This window comes from Protopterus annectens, chromosome 9.part0 (genome assembly GCF_019279795.1).
Source record: "Protopterus annectens isolate FY-2018-M chromosome 9.part0, PAN1.0, whole genome shotgun sequence".
NCBI classification, from domain to species: Eukaryota; Metazoa; Chordata; order Ceratodontiformes; family Protopteridae; genus Protopterus; species Protopterus annectens.
In genome coordinates this window covers 1,426,538,609-1,426,552,747 of record NC_056743.1, presented here as the reverse complement: position 1 = coordinate 1,426,552,747, position 14,139 = coordinate 1,426,538,609, and the positions used below count along the sequence as shown (strand labels likewise).

The window sequence follows — 14,139 nt, the reverse complement described above, 5'->3', positions numbered from 1 at the left end:
ATTACGTAACGTTCCGGTTGTAAGAAAGGACAAGCAAAACATCTATCAACGAACATAAGCAAAATACCGTTGAGGAACGATGTTTAATAAAAACAAAACTAGTTAGAACAGTAGCTATCGAACACTACACCGGACGATGTCTTCAAACGCTTGGAAGTTAAACAAAATTTATGTTTGCTTAACACTGTAATAATAAGTCCCGTGGCTTAGGTCTATGGCATGATGTCATGAGTCAGCATCCAACCGGTCCTGAAGCTATATCCCATCCCTTGCCAACGTCTCTGAGACTGTATAACGCCAGTATCGCACAGTGAAATACGTCCTCTTTTTTCAATTTGCCATCGTGGCTGCTCGTTCAAGTTTCAGTTAATACATTGTTCAGTTCCACTGTCAATCCTACTGCCGGTTTATCCACCCGCCCATCGCCCTTGCATTTCCGGTTAGCGGGTTAGGTTGCAGTTCAGATGGTTGTAGGCTTGTAGGTTTCTTAAAGAAATCTGGGTAGTGTTTTTGTCTGTGTCCCAGTCTTTGTGGTTGGTGTTGCGTGTGACCAGATAGAGGACTCGAAGAGGGGGCTGTTCGCACAGAGATCTAGCCATGGAGTCCTATGATATCATAGCCAATCAGCCTGTTGTTATTGATAATGTAAGTACCACAATAATGCAGACAGGTTTGGGATGTGTTTTTTTTTAAGGTTCACCCTTCAATGGATTCAGTCGTTTTATAGTCTGTTTGGCTCCGTCTTACTGTATTTTTTTTCTGAATAAGTATGTTGGTAATGTCTACGAGTTGTTACTAAAAGAGACACCTGGCAACTGCTCTTTTCTGTTTGCTCCACCCATCTGTCATTAAACTGATTGTACAGGGTTAACGTTGAAGCAGAATCAGTCCCATTTAATTGGGCTATAAGGCACGCTAAACTGTTCATGGCCCGTGGACGTGAAAGCTTCACACTGTTTGGTTGGCTGCATTTCACTTTTCTTCTGGGTTTCTCCACTGGACTCCACCCTTTTAATACCCCAAACTGAAAAAAAGTCTTGCATAGATTAGTTTAACTTCAACTTCGTAAATCTTTTACACTATACAATCTGTTTAGAGACTGTACAATAGAGAATTGTAGTTAGAGGAGGCTTTTTGCTAGAACTTAAGCATTTTCTTTGCAGTCTGTGATTATGTGATGGAATGATATACCTATGTAGTGTAGTTTTTTTGTAGGTGGAGTGGGGAGTTCTGGGGTGTACAGTTTTATTTTCAAGTATTTGTTTGCTTGCATTAAACATGAGGTTATGTGAACAACTTTGTTCTACATTACTGGAAGCTGCTTAAGGTATCGGGTGTATGGAGACACAGAATACATTAACAGATTTTCATATACCATGCTGTCAGGATCTGAATACCGGGACTTTATTTTACCATTTAAAACCGGCAGTGACCTCCCTGCAGCAAGTGTTTTTCCCAGTAGTAACAGGCTAAATGATCTGCAGAGTTTTATTGTTTCACTTTTGTGATCACTAGACCTTTCTTCTTAATGCTTTGAAACTCTGAAAGCAAGATCTAGAATTGTTCAGAAAGTGTTGCCTAGTTTGAAAAACAGTATATTATTAATTGCAATTTTTTTCAGTCACAATTGTTGTCTGTATGTTTTGTTTTTTTAAACTTTCTATATGTTAGTAGAGCACTGATCCACTTGGAACTTTTTCAGTCTCCATCCAGGAGCACTGTCTGGGTAAATAATTTACTCAAAGTCGCAAAATAGTTTGATGGAATCAAACTCTGGACCACAGGAAACAATTTTCAAAAGTTCATAGCATTACTTCTCCACTAAATGCAAGACAATGAGTTGCAAACTTCTATACAATGAAATTTAGAGAAAAACCTACATAGTTTTAACATCATAAAAGATAGTTGAAGAGCTTGCTGTGCATGTACGTATAGGTATATTTACCCCCAGGCCTCCACTGAAAATGGGCTCATTATAGCCCAGTGGACGGTCCCGGTAAACAAATGCATTTTTGGCATTGTTTATCCCATTGATTTGTTCTTACATTGCACTAACCAAAGTCTCCTTTATTTTTTAAGTCTCACATTTGTCCTAGTATCTTTGAAAACCATTTTTTATTGATCTGTGCTACTTGACTAGACCTGTTGTGAAGAAAGTTGCTTTCCTTCTTGGGAAATCTGGCATTATGTATAAATAGTTATGATACAAAATTAAGTTCCTAGATGAGAAGTTACAGTATTGGATGACTGGGCAGTGGTGGTAGCAGTGTACCATGAGTCAGCTTAAAGAGTATGGGTGATGACATACAGTGGTAGATCTGAGTAGAAGTAACAGTGCTACAACAATATTACTGCCCCCGTTGTCGCATCCACTGACCCAAGTAATTGGTTATAGCACAGAATTGTTTAGGTCAGCATTCAGGGGTACTGGCTGTGTTATTGATTAGTGTTGATGGCCACTTCAAGTTTGTGAACATTTGTTAATTTTGGGATCAAGTGTACAACAACATGCTTATCCTTCTACAGTAAAGTAGACTGCTTCATCTCACATTTTAAGAAACTATTTAGGATCTGTATTGTAGGCAGCTTTAAGTATGACATGCTTTGCTGTCTATATATGTGCGATGAGGTAGAAGTCTACACTTGTCTGTATTTTAAACCGTTAGGACATTAGTCTGGATAAGATCAGTAGACTAAAATGAACTTTGGTAGATGGACTTTGGCATATTTGGCACTGAAATAAAGCTCCGCTAGAGAGCAGACCATGCCTCACTTACTTTTGAGTTAAATACCTTGTCTGTGTCTGACAACTGGGAATGAATCCATTCAAGGCTGTCTTTGTAAAATCTTTTGTTTGGTGCTCCCTCTTTACTTGGTTGTGTGTGTTCCTTTTTAAACTTGCTTTGCTGTTTTTGCACTACATACTGTTATTGTTGCCATTCTCGGATATGTAGCTTTTACTGTTTGATGCTTTTTTTTCTGAATTTGGATATGTAAGATGTGCAACTGTTGGTCCATCTTCAGTTTCACTGTTTCCGATAGTTTTTTTTAGTTATGCGTAGCAAATTTGTTGAGTATTCACAGAATCATATGAAGTGCATGGCAATTGAGCCTTATAAATGTATTATGACTTGCTTGTACCCACCTTAGAGTATCTCTCTTTTTTCAAGGAAGGCAAGGTCAGTCAAGCCAGAGGTAAATTTGTGAATATCATCCAGTCTTCTAGTTCCCATTTGAACACACATAACTTACCACTCTGTTTAATTTATTACTCTGCTTAATTTGCAGTGGGAGTTTATTTCAGAGGTAAGGCACTATGTAATGAACCTCTCTCTACACTCTTATTTATCTGCTGGTGAAGGGATACAGATCCCTGATAGTGGTATTTGTAGGACTGTTTAAATTATTGAGGTGTAAATGATCCCAGACCACTGGGTCCTTAATAGCTTGGAAGGCAAGGCGTAGATCTCCCCAAAGGCATCGATAAGACAGTAAATAAAGGGGCAGCAGTTCCAGACTTTTCTGATAGCTTAGCTTAGGTTTTTTAAGCCAGTGATGATCTTGGTTAAGAACCTGTGGGGTCTTTCCAATTGTTTGATACATTTAGTGAGATGATCCCAAAGGTGGCACTGTATTAAGCGTTTGGCCTAATCAGTGCTGGATATAGGGGAACAATGACCTCTTTAGATTTAGATGATATTTCCTTGGCAATAGGCTGTGCCAAGTAGGACTTTCTGACTAGTGTTACATGATGATCAAAGGAGCAGGAATTACCAGCTCACGCTCAGTGGTCTTTAATGACATTAATTATCTATGTTGTATGTAGGGGGAAGAGGTAGATTACTAAGTGTGACTATGTTACACACTTTTTTTTTTTTTTTGCATTTAATTTAAACTTGGTTTTAGTAAAATGGATATTTTATATGTTGAAGTTCATGTTGAAGGGACTGGGCATTAGAGGGTGAACCGACAATGACTCTGTTTACAGTTGGTCAGAGACTTGGTCAGCCAGCAGTTTTGGTTTGTGATCTGGAGATCCGAGAAGTAAATGCCAAACAAAAGAGGTCCCAGTGCTGACCCCTGTGGGAGGCCATTAGTCACCTTTGTACTTTCTGATGAGGCACCTGCTATACCCACATCATATGGGTTCTAGCTTTTAGCCAATTTGCTATCCATCTTGCCACCGAGAGATCTGTTTGTCATGCACATGCATAATTCTGCTAACTGTGCTAGCATAGGGGATGGTATCATGCCTTGACCAGGTCAGGGTACCACAATGTGAATAGTATGACCACTGTCAATAGCTGATGTTGTTCATTTTTCAAAGAAGATGACCAGACAGTATCTAGCTATGTGATAATTTAGCTTTGTCAAAGGTAATGTAATGAGAGAGTCTTAATGTCATATTGTATCAGGTCAATTGCAGAATGTTCCACTGCTTTACAAATTCAACTCATTAGGTTGATGACTTTATAATTCCCAGCTTATGCCAAAGCTATTTTGAGAGTATGTAACTTGGAACATGACTTCTAGCCACTAGTATAAGCCATTTCAAAAGTGAGAACCCTCCAACCCTAACCAGAGGAAGACTTATGCTTTTGGCCACTTGTTTTCCTTTCCCTGGATAACTCCTCTTGTGCCTGAATACTGATTCAAGGCTGGGCACCAGGCTATGGGAACAATTCCAGTGGCCACACTCAGGTTAAACAGTTTGAGTAGTTCTGCAAGGGCTTCATAGTTCTGTGTATTAAACTGGCAAGTATTTTTTCTGGTCCCGTGAAGGAAGTACTTTTTGGTCTTGATGAGCACCTTTTATTATGTTCATTAGTGATTGTGATGGGTCTGAGAACTTTAGGAATAAGAAGACTGAATAAAAATCTCTGGGGTAAAGTTTGCACTGAATTTGTTTGCTGATGTGTTGGCAGTGTCTATTCGATCAGAGGTGGTGGCATTATGACTACATTCAGAGCAATGTAGGGTGTTATTTTTCCCTTACATAGCTAAAGAATGATTTGCAATTGTCCTTGACTTCAGATGCTCACCTAAATTTGTGGGCTTCCTTAGTAGACCTAATTGAATTTTGAAATGTTCAGATCTTATCCTTTGTTTGAGGGTCTGATCTGTACTTGAGTCCTTTTTTCTCTTATTGTGGAGTTTATTTGGTTTATTGATTTTGGTTGATTACCAGGATTATTTTTTATTTTTTTTTTTTTTTTACATTTTCCCATCTATATTTAGATCCGGTAGGGAATAACAGTTCTATAATTTATCTAAGTGGACATAACTCCTTTTGTGAAGCTGCTTGCTGTGACATCATTTAAGGTGATGCTGCTGTAAATGAGTTTTGTCATAGAATTTGACAAAATTAGTAATCTGAAATCATTGAATTTTGCAGTATGGGTATTGGCAGGTTTGAAGTTTTTTTTTTTCTAAAGGTGAAGGTTACTAGTATGTGATCTGACTTTGGGGAATAATACATGAAGAACCTTATGGACCAGGCCAAGAATAGTATGTCCTCTAGTGGGTTTGAGAGTTTTTGTCCAGGGATTTTTTTGTTTACTAAATATAGGAACGTTTAGGCATATCCTACATTTGAGGTATAGGTGCTCCTGTTTATTGCTGGGTAGTTAGTCTCCCAAAATAATGGAATTGTTTATAGGGAGTTCACAAAGTATATTTAGGAACATTACATGATTGCTGGGAGACAGAGATTGTCCTGTTACATGTTGTATAATTGTAGTTCTCTCCTGTTCAGTTGGAGAGAACTGTAAAGAGGTGATATGGGTCACTTTGGACTCTGTACTGAAGTAATGTTGTCCCTAACAAATATGAAGACACCACCAGTGTTGCCATTTAAGGCTGTAGGTATGGTAGGTGCAAAACCCTGAAAGAGGGAGTGCTTTCTGAATATTGTAAAGTTAAGCTTGTGGAACCCTTGGAATGAGAGGTGCTGGCTATCTTTGGCAAAGTGAGTAGGGCTGCCAAGTATCTGGGACTGCAAATCATCTAGTCCCATGCTGACACATACTGGATCCCTATGGAATAACGCCAACTATTAACCAAGTGTTAAAGCTAGTTATCTTTGTGCCTAGACGTCGTTCTTGGAGAAGGTATAAAGGAAAGATTCTGCTAAAGACTAGGCGTCGTTCTTGGAGAAGGTATAAAGGAAGGATTCTGCTAAAGTGTCTTGTATGTATGGAGAGTTCTGACATCTCTTTGCATCTCCCTTAGAGTTTTGCACACCAAGTTGTCCATGCTGGACTGCCACAGTCATAGTTCTTACTTGGATGAAGGCATCAGAGATCCTGGCACTTGAAAGAAACTCGCCATCACCTTGTCTTGCCCAACCTAGTGAGAGGAGACTCTGAGTCTGACTGTAGAATCACTGATGACAAATAAAAAATATGGTCTGGAACACTGGATTTAAAATGTTTTAAATGTTGTTGATGTGTTATGTGTGTGCAAGAAAGTGATGTAATGTTAGATTTTTCAACGAGGTCTAGAAGGCTTTGGCAAGGATTTTTTTTTTCAACTTCAATGTAACCGATTTTTAGTGTGGGTTGGTATACAGTGTTGAAGTGTATGTTGCTCACAGTTTGTTTGAGGGTAAGGCCTCCATGTTAATTTAAATGCTTGCATCTCACAAATGGAAATTGTCTTTTAGTAAAATAAAAGTTCATTCTCTGCGAGTACCAGGCAATTGCTACACTGCCTGAGGTTGGCAACAGAAGGAAAGCAAATAGCTTAATCTTCTATTCTAGCCAGAGATTTGGAAAATTTAATTGATATTACACATTTACTTATAAAGGTGCAATTAACGTTTGTTGCTACAGGTACATAACCTTCTCATTTAGTTCAGATAGTGAGGTAAACTTAAAGTGGCACTGTGCCAATGGAGATTGTAGTGTCTTTTAACCAGCTGTTTAGTATGTTATGTTGAGCAGTCATAGGCTGCTTTGGGCAGTGTATTGCAGCTGCAGTTCTGTGCTGCTTAAGGCAACTTGGGGAAACGGGAGGTTTGCAGTGTAGCTGATTGCCCAGATGTGACTAGCTTTCACTGCCCCTGGATACCACTAGCTCAAGAAGGATTTGGGGGAGGCAGGTGGTAAAAAGTCATGGATTAAAATGCCTGCATCTGTAGTGTGTGTGTGTGTGTGTGTGTGTGTGTGTGTGTGTGTGTGTGTGTGTGTGTGTGTGTGTGATGCACTGTCATGATAAACACCTCATTTATAGCAAAGAATTACAGTAAAAAAGAGGTCAATAGAATATGCCAACCAATAGCAATACACTTAATTTCTGCCTCATTAGTAAGCAACTCCTAAAACTAGCTTGGATTTTTTTCTTCTGCATCCAGAAGGAAACCAGTTTTCTGATCTAAATTTAAGTCACTAATTCAGCAATAAAACAGGATAGGCTATATCTGTAAACTTCTGCTTGAATTACCTGATTTAATAGTAATTTAACCTGGTGTTCCTGGTCTCAAATGCTACATTATCCTTTATCCTTTATTATTAACCTGTACTGTACTCTGGTATTACTGTGTTTCTGACACTTTCCTGGAGTAAACTTAACATGGCCATCATCTGTCTACTTTACCATGAAAAACTAATACGGAGAAATTTGTCCACAATGATGACCTGGTGTATTGGGCTATGCTACAGATCTAAATAAATAATTATTACTCAATATAAAAGTCCTCAGGCCCACCAGCAGTGAGTTGTTTATATACTTTGCACATTAGTCTCAATGTGCCTACATGGTTAAAATAAATTAAAGTTCTCTATTTCACGGATAACTTGAGAGCGCAAAGAATTAACTGATTTTGCTCAGCATCACCAAGTATACGGTTGCACATATGTTTAATTTTGAGTTTTAGTGGGACATTAATCTGCATTTCACCAATTTCAGACCCAACCTTGGGTGGTGTGTACAACAATCAGTAGGTAATGCAGTAAAATGTCAGTAACCAAACCCAAGCAGTAAAATGTATTCATTTTGTGTTATAGCTTAGTAATGGCTAAAAAAATTAGTGATGTTTAGAAAACAGGAAGAAATAGTTCTGTACATGTGTACAGGTTTTGGCCCACAGTTGGCAAGGTTAGCATTGTGAGGAGAGGATACATGCAAGGATTTAAAAAATGTGTTGGATAATGTGGCTGGAGTTTGGGCATTTGTGCCACCTCTGTTTCAGCATGTGTGCCCCAAGTCATGGTCTAAATTTGGTATAGGGTGGAGTATTCTTTAAGCTAGGTTAGGGGTACATAACAGAGTTTGAGGGCTAGGAGAGAGAGAAAGCTGTGGTTGGTACAATGAATCTTTGGTTTAGGAATTTTGAAAGAAGGCCATGAGATTCAAATAGTATGGTGATCACCAAGCTGTAAGGCTTTCTAGGATTTCTAACTTTGTAGTTTTTAAGGATTTTAGTGTGAAAGTTATTATAGGAGCTTGGATATAATAACTCTGCTTTTTGGGCAGAGTAGATAATAATTGGAGATCTGCCTATGTTGCCTTGTTGCGTCCAAGGGCCAAACTGAAGAAGAATCCTAAGTAATATTTTCTGTTTTTACCAGAAACCATTAGTGATACAGTAGGGAGTCGATTATCCGAATGTCTAAGAACAACCCTTCCAAACTTTAGTAGGAAAAGTCATAAAGTCTGAATATGTAAACATTGTATGTATTTGCTTGAGCATATTTTTTTTGAGATTGTAGCCAGTTTGTGTGTGAAAAGTATTCTTTATTGTCCATTGGAATAACTGAATGGTTGAAAAGTGTATTCTAGCGTGCAGAAAGATTTTTAGATGTTTTTTTTTTTTTTTTTTTTTTTTCAATTATATGTTTGATTATCCGGACAGTTTCATTATCCGAACTAAAGTTCACTTAGCTGGTGAAAGCACTTAGTCCTTGACTAGAACCAGGTCAGAGTATTTCACATATTTTGTATTTTTTCTGTCTGTAGTATAGTTGCAGTAGATTTTTTCTTCACTTGCCTGCATTGAAGTGAGTTTCCTGTCATGTGGCTATTGTACTATTAGGTGATTCCATTCTTTTATTCTGGTCTGTGTGCAAACATCTGCAGTATGGCTACACAGACTGACGTTTTTGCAGCTTTTTGCAACAAAGTTTATTTTTGTCTTGTCAATATAGCACTATTACATGCATTCTCTGTAGTTTTGTTTTATGTCATCAGAAAGATGATGCATCCTTTAGTTGGCAGGATAACCTGTAATATTGCATGACTACTTTGCATAAGTTAATACCATTTTTAATTGCTGATTATTTCTAGTAGTTCATGACTTTTTTTTTTCCTTTTTCCCAGGGCTCTGGAGTAATCAAAGCTGGCTTTGCTGGAGACCAGATCCCTAAATACTGCTTTCCTAACTAGTAAGTATGATGATTACATCTGTTTGGAGTGTTAAAAGGCAAGAAGGATGTATTCTGGAGGAAGAGTTAACAAGTGGGACATCATCGTGCATTTTAAAAACCGTTTACTTGTAGCATTATGTGTTTGAAGAAATTTCTTTTGAAGTTATTCAAATGTATTTTATATGCTAACTTTTTAATGGCAACTGCTGTGCATGTTTCTGATAACCTCGTGCTTCACTGCATTGGTAGCTCAGTATCGATGGCATTACAGCCTGACATTGTGGTTTCACTCTGCGCCTTACTGCAGGAATTGGTAATAGATTTTGGTTATACTTCAGAACTGGATACGTCTGTTACAAGACAGTTTAGCTACACACACTGGTTAAACTCTCTGTAAAACATTTATTTATGTGCAGCAGAGTTTCATTGTTGACTTTGACAGGCTGACCAAACGGAAGATCAGTGCATAGTGACAGTATGCTCTATAGATCTAAGGAAGAGTGGCTGTGAAAGTAGTTCTGCATTATACAGCCATTTTTTTATAGCTCATTTTACATACTAAGCTGTAGTTTTTGTGCCTTGTCAAACATTCTGAGAAGCAGAAGTATTCAAATCAGTCCACTATAATGATTTAGAGGCACTGTCCTACTGAGAAGCTTTCATGAAAGAGTAGGAAGACCGGCTTTTAGGATATTTGCAAAGTGTGTGTTGCAAGATGATTGTTGTAATAAGTGAACGTCTCTATTTAATGGTGGTGTGGTATATTGTTCTTTAAGCTCTTGACCCCAACCCGCTACCCTACTGACCCCTTTGTTGTTTTATAGCCGTTGCTAATGATGGCAAGAATTAAGCTCATTTTATTTTTCTTTGTCCTGCCTTTGTTTTTATGTGTGGTGAATGCACAGTCTGCAGTAGAGCCAGTAGACTGCAACCCATACCACCTTGATATGTTTATGCCCACACTGCTTTTAGAGTATGCACCTTGATAGTTGACACCAGCCTCCAGTAGGTGTCATTTCAGAAGTAAGATCTCCCCAAAGCAAACCAGAGGAAGATATGGACTTTCAGGCACTCATTCTGTCTCACCTGGACAGCTTCACTTGTGCCCGAAATGCTGATCAAACTTGTATTGTTTGACATATAGGGAGGACTGCATTTCATTCCTGAACATCACAGCCAGCAGTCAGACATGATACTGAATTGCTGATACTGCAACTTAAATACTTTGAGTTTTTATGTTATAAGGTGGTCTTCATGTCTTGGAAGCTAGCAAAATATATGAATAGTGAGGTATACCATAAGTAGTTTTGTTCTGGTTTTTAGATCGGTGTTTAGTTTACGGGAACAGTGGTTCTTTTTGTATGTGTCTGTTTTTCCCCCTAAATTATCGGTATATGTAAATGGTGTGTTAGATGCACAAATGGATGAACACAGTGGTCTTCGTACTCTACTGTTTGCAGCATTGATAGATTTGTGTGTGAATGTGGTGATAAATCAAAAAACACGTGCAACACATAGCTCACAAAGCCAGTGTGCCGAACAGTCACAGCCCTTAAGGCTAAACAACACACACTGACGTCCCGCTCACCAGGCTGAACAAGGAGAAGGTCACGGTGAGCTGCCTGTCTGGCGCTAGGATCCGCCACCTAACACAAGCACTCAGGTCACTCCAAGGCAAGTACAAATATGACTCAGTCATTGTCCATGCTGGTGTGAATGACCTGAGACGTACCTCCCTGGACTACATGAAGAGACATAGAGGAGCTCTCTGAGCATGTAGCCCAGGCCAGTATGACCCTGACCTTGAGTAGCATCTTACCCTCACCAAGAATGATGCCACAGTATGAAGACAAGATTATCAATTTCAACAATTGGCTTAAGTATTGGTGTCATTCAAAGGGGATCCAATGCCTGTCAGCCTGGGATGACATGCTCGACAAGCCACGATGCTTCGCTAGGGATGGCTTGCACCTGTCACACCTGGGCTTTCGGATATTGGCAAAGAATCTTGCTACCCCCATAGTGCCTTTTTTAGGCAAGGCTCAAAAGACAAACCCACCTCCATAGGTATCACAAGGGATAAGAAACTGAGTAATGCTACTCAACGCCAGAAGTCTAAACCTCAAGATGCATGCACTCAAAACTCTCCTTAGCATGGAGAACATCGATATCTGTGCAGTAACAGAAACCTGATTCAAGGCTCTCGAGCACCCCGGCACTACCAGGTTATACCTCATACCATGCTTTTTGGCCCCAAAACTTGGACCGAACCACAAAAGGAGGGGGGTATCAATATTAGTCAAAGATACCCACACCTCCAGGTTGGTGGCACAGCACGAAGCATCAGAGACTATCCATGTGCAACTAACAGTGGGTAAAACTGCCTTCCAGCTTATAGCCTGCTACAGACCCCACCCTCCCAAACCCAGGAACCCCACTCGGCCTTCCTGAGAACACTGGAAAATATGAAGATCTCTCCAAACACCATTATATTGGGTGACTTCAACTACCCAACCATAGACTGGGAGCATTACTCTAGCTCCAACACCCTAGCCCAAAGGTTCCTAGAATTTATAAACTCAAATGTTATGGAACAACTTGTTACCACTCCCACAAGAGGGGAAAACCTACTGGACCTGATCATCACCAACATGGGGACTCTATGCTTCAGACCAGAAGTGTATCTCTCACTGGTAAGATCAGACCATAAACTAATCTCACTGGATATTCACATCCCGACCCCACCCCATGCCCAGAAAACCACAGTAAAAAACTTCTCTAAAGCAAATTTCACACTCCTCAAAACCGAGGTGGAATCCTTCAAAGCCCCCGGGCCTGTGGATAATACGGCCCAGACCACAAAATCCTTTATAAACGCATTCTATGAACACCTTCAGGAATGCATGGATCATGCAATCCCAAATAAAACCAAGACCCAATCCTCCAAAGGCAGATGTCCTGTCTGGTGGACCTCAGCCATAAACAAACTATACAGTAGAAGGAGGAAGCTACTACATGACAGAGCAAAATCCCAAAAAGGGAAGGCATCTCTGATCAGTATTAGCAAAAAACTACGGGTACTCATAAAATCGTCTAAGGCCAGCTTCGAGAGAAAAATTGCACAGGACACTAAGGATAATCACAAGGCTTTCTTTAGTTATGTTGGGAACCTGGGTCGGAATTCCCAGATATGCCCAGAATTAGTCCAAAATGACAAAAAATACACCAAACCCACAGACATTGCCAACATCCTAGCTGACAGGTTCAGCGCAAACTTCTCCTCCCCACCAAAAGGGCTAATATCTATCCCAGCAGAGTGCTGCCCCCCCTGACATCTCAGATGCTCAGGTAAGAGCTGCCCTCTCCCAAGCAAGAAACACAGCATCAATGAGACCAGACGGTGTCCCGGGCTGCGTCCTACATGAACTCCAAGAAGATCTAAACCCAAACCTAAAACTACTGTTCAATCTCGGCCTTACTACAGGATATGTACCCAAAGAGTGGCGTACAGCAACATTGGTCCCTCTCCACAAAGGTGGTGCCTCAACGGATCCTGGAAACTATCGCCCCATAAGTCTCACTAGCTTGGTCTGCAAAGCTATGGAAAGGATCATCATGGACTTTATAAATAAAGATATTGGGGACCTACAGACCTGGATCCTACCCAGTTCGGCTTTTAAGGGCAGATCCTGCCTCTTAAACCTGGTCGATTTCTTTGAAACAGTCACCAAGGCCATTGACAAGGGGAAGGTGGTCCACACAGCCTACCTGGACTTCGCAAAAGCCTTCGATACAATACCCCACTCGGGCATTATAGATAAGCTCACCAGCTTAAATATAAACCCCTATGTCACTAGATGGGTTGCAAACTGGCTCAAGGACAGAACCCACATGGTTAGAATAGCTGGAGCCATGTCAGACTCCAAACCAGTTACAAGTGGCGTCCCACAAGGCTCAGTCTTGGGACCTCTCTTGTTCGGTATATATTTCTCAGAGGTACAGGCCAACATGGAAGGACTGTGGCTGACCAAGTTCGCAAATTACTGCAAACTGGGCGCCATAATAGACTCTCCAGCCGACACAAGCATCCTCCAAAAGGGCCTCATAGAAACAGACAACTGGTGCCAGAGCCATGGCCTCAAGTTAAACGCCAAAAAGTATATAGTCCTCCCCTTTGGCAAAAACAAAGTGCCCACAAATTACCACATGGGTGGTAATCCATTAAGTACAGAAGAAGTAATTAGGGACCTGGGGACCCAAGTTGATAGCAATCTCTCATTTGACAACCACGTGGCCAAAGTGGTTAGAAAAATATTTTATATAGCCCACCTAATCATGAAAGGATTCACATCTAGATCAGGGGAGGTCATCGTGCCTCTTTACTCATCCCTCATCAGGCCCATAATTGAGTACAATGCCCCTTTTGGGATGTACCTTACCAGACACCTGCAGCAACTGGAAAGACCCCAAAAGTACCTCACCAAGAGGATCAATGGGGCTCAAACAGATGCTGTATGCTGCCCGGTTAAAGAAACTCCAGCTCTACTCAGTGGCATAGAGGCGATCTGTGCCTGACGTATAAAGCCATGTCCAACCCGGAATTAATGGACATGCTGTACCTCAGAAAGTCCAAATCCCATCGAGCTATGAGCTTGAGGGACTTAAACTTCAGCACTGAAATAAATAGGACATGCTGGAGGGGCAGATTCATAACCCAGAGGCTCCATTCACTCTGGAATAAAATCCCAGTCCAGGTTAGGCAGAGTCCCTCATT

At 40.3% G+C, this 14,139-nt stretch overlaps 1 protein-coding gene across 2 annotated transcripts in view; it reads left to right on the top strand.

The window, feature by feature from the left end:
* The first annotated feature begins 419 nt into the window (after positions 1-419).
* The window catches only part of LOC122812105 (beta-centractin), a 695,723-nt gene continuing 682,003 nt past the window's right edge, over positions 420-14,139 (top strand). For both annotated transcript variants that reach the window (XM_044084387.1, XR_006366336.1), the window contains exons 1-2: positions 420-645; positions 9,319-9,383. In XM_044084387.1, the coding sequence (XP_043940322.1) occupies positions 598-645; positions 9,319-9,383 (113 nt within the window). In that variant the 5' untranslated portion in view covers positions 420-597. The remainder of the gene's footprint in view (positions 646-9,318; positions 9,384-14,139) is intronic.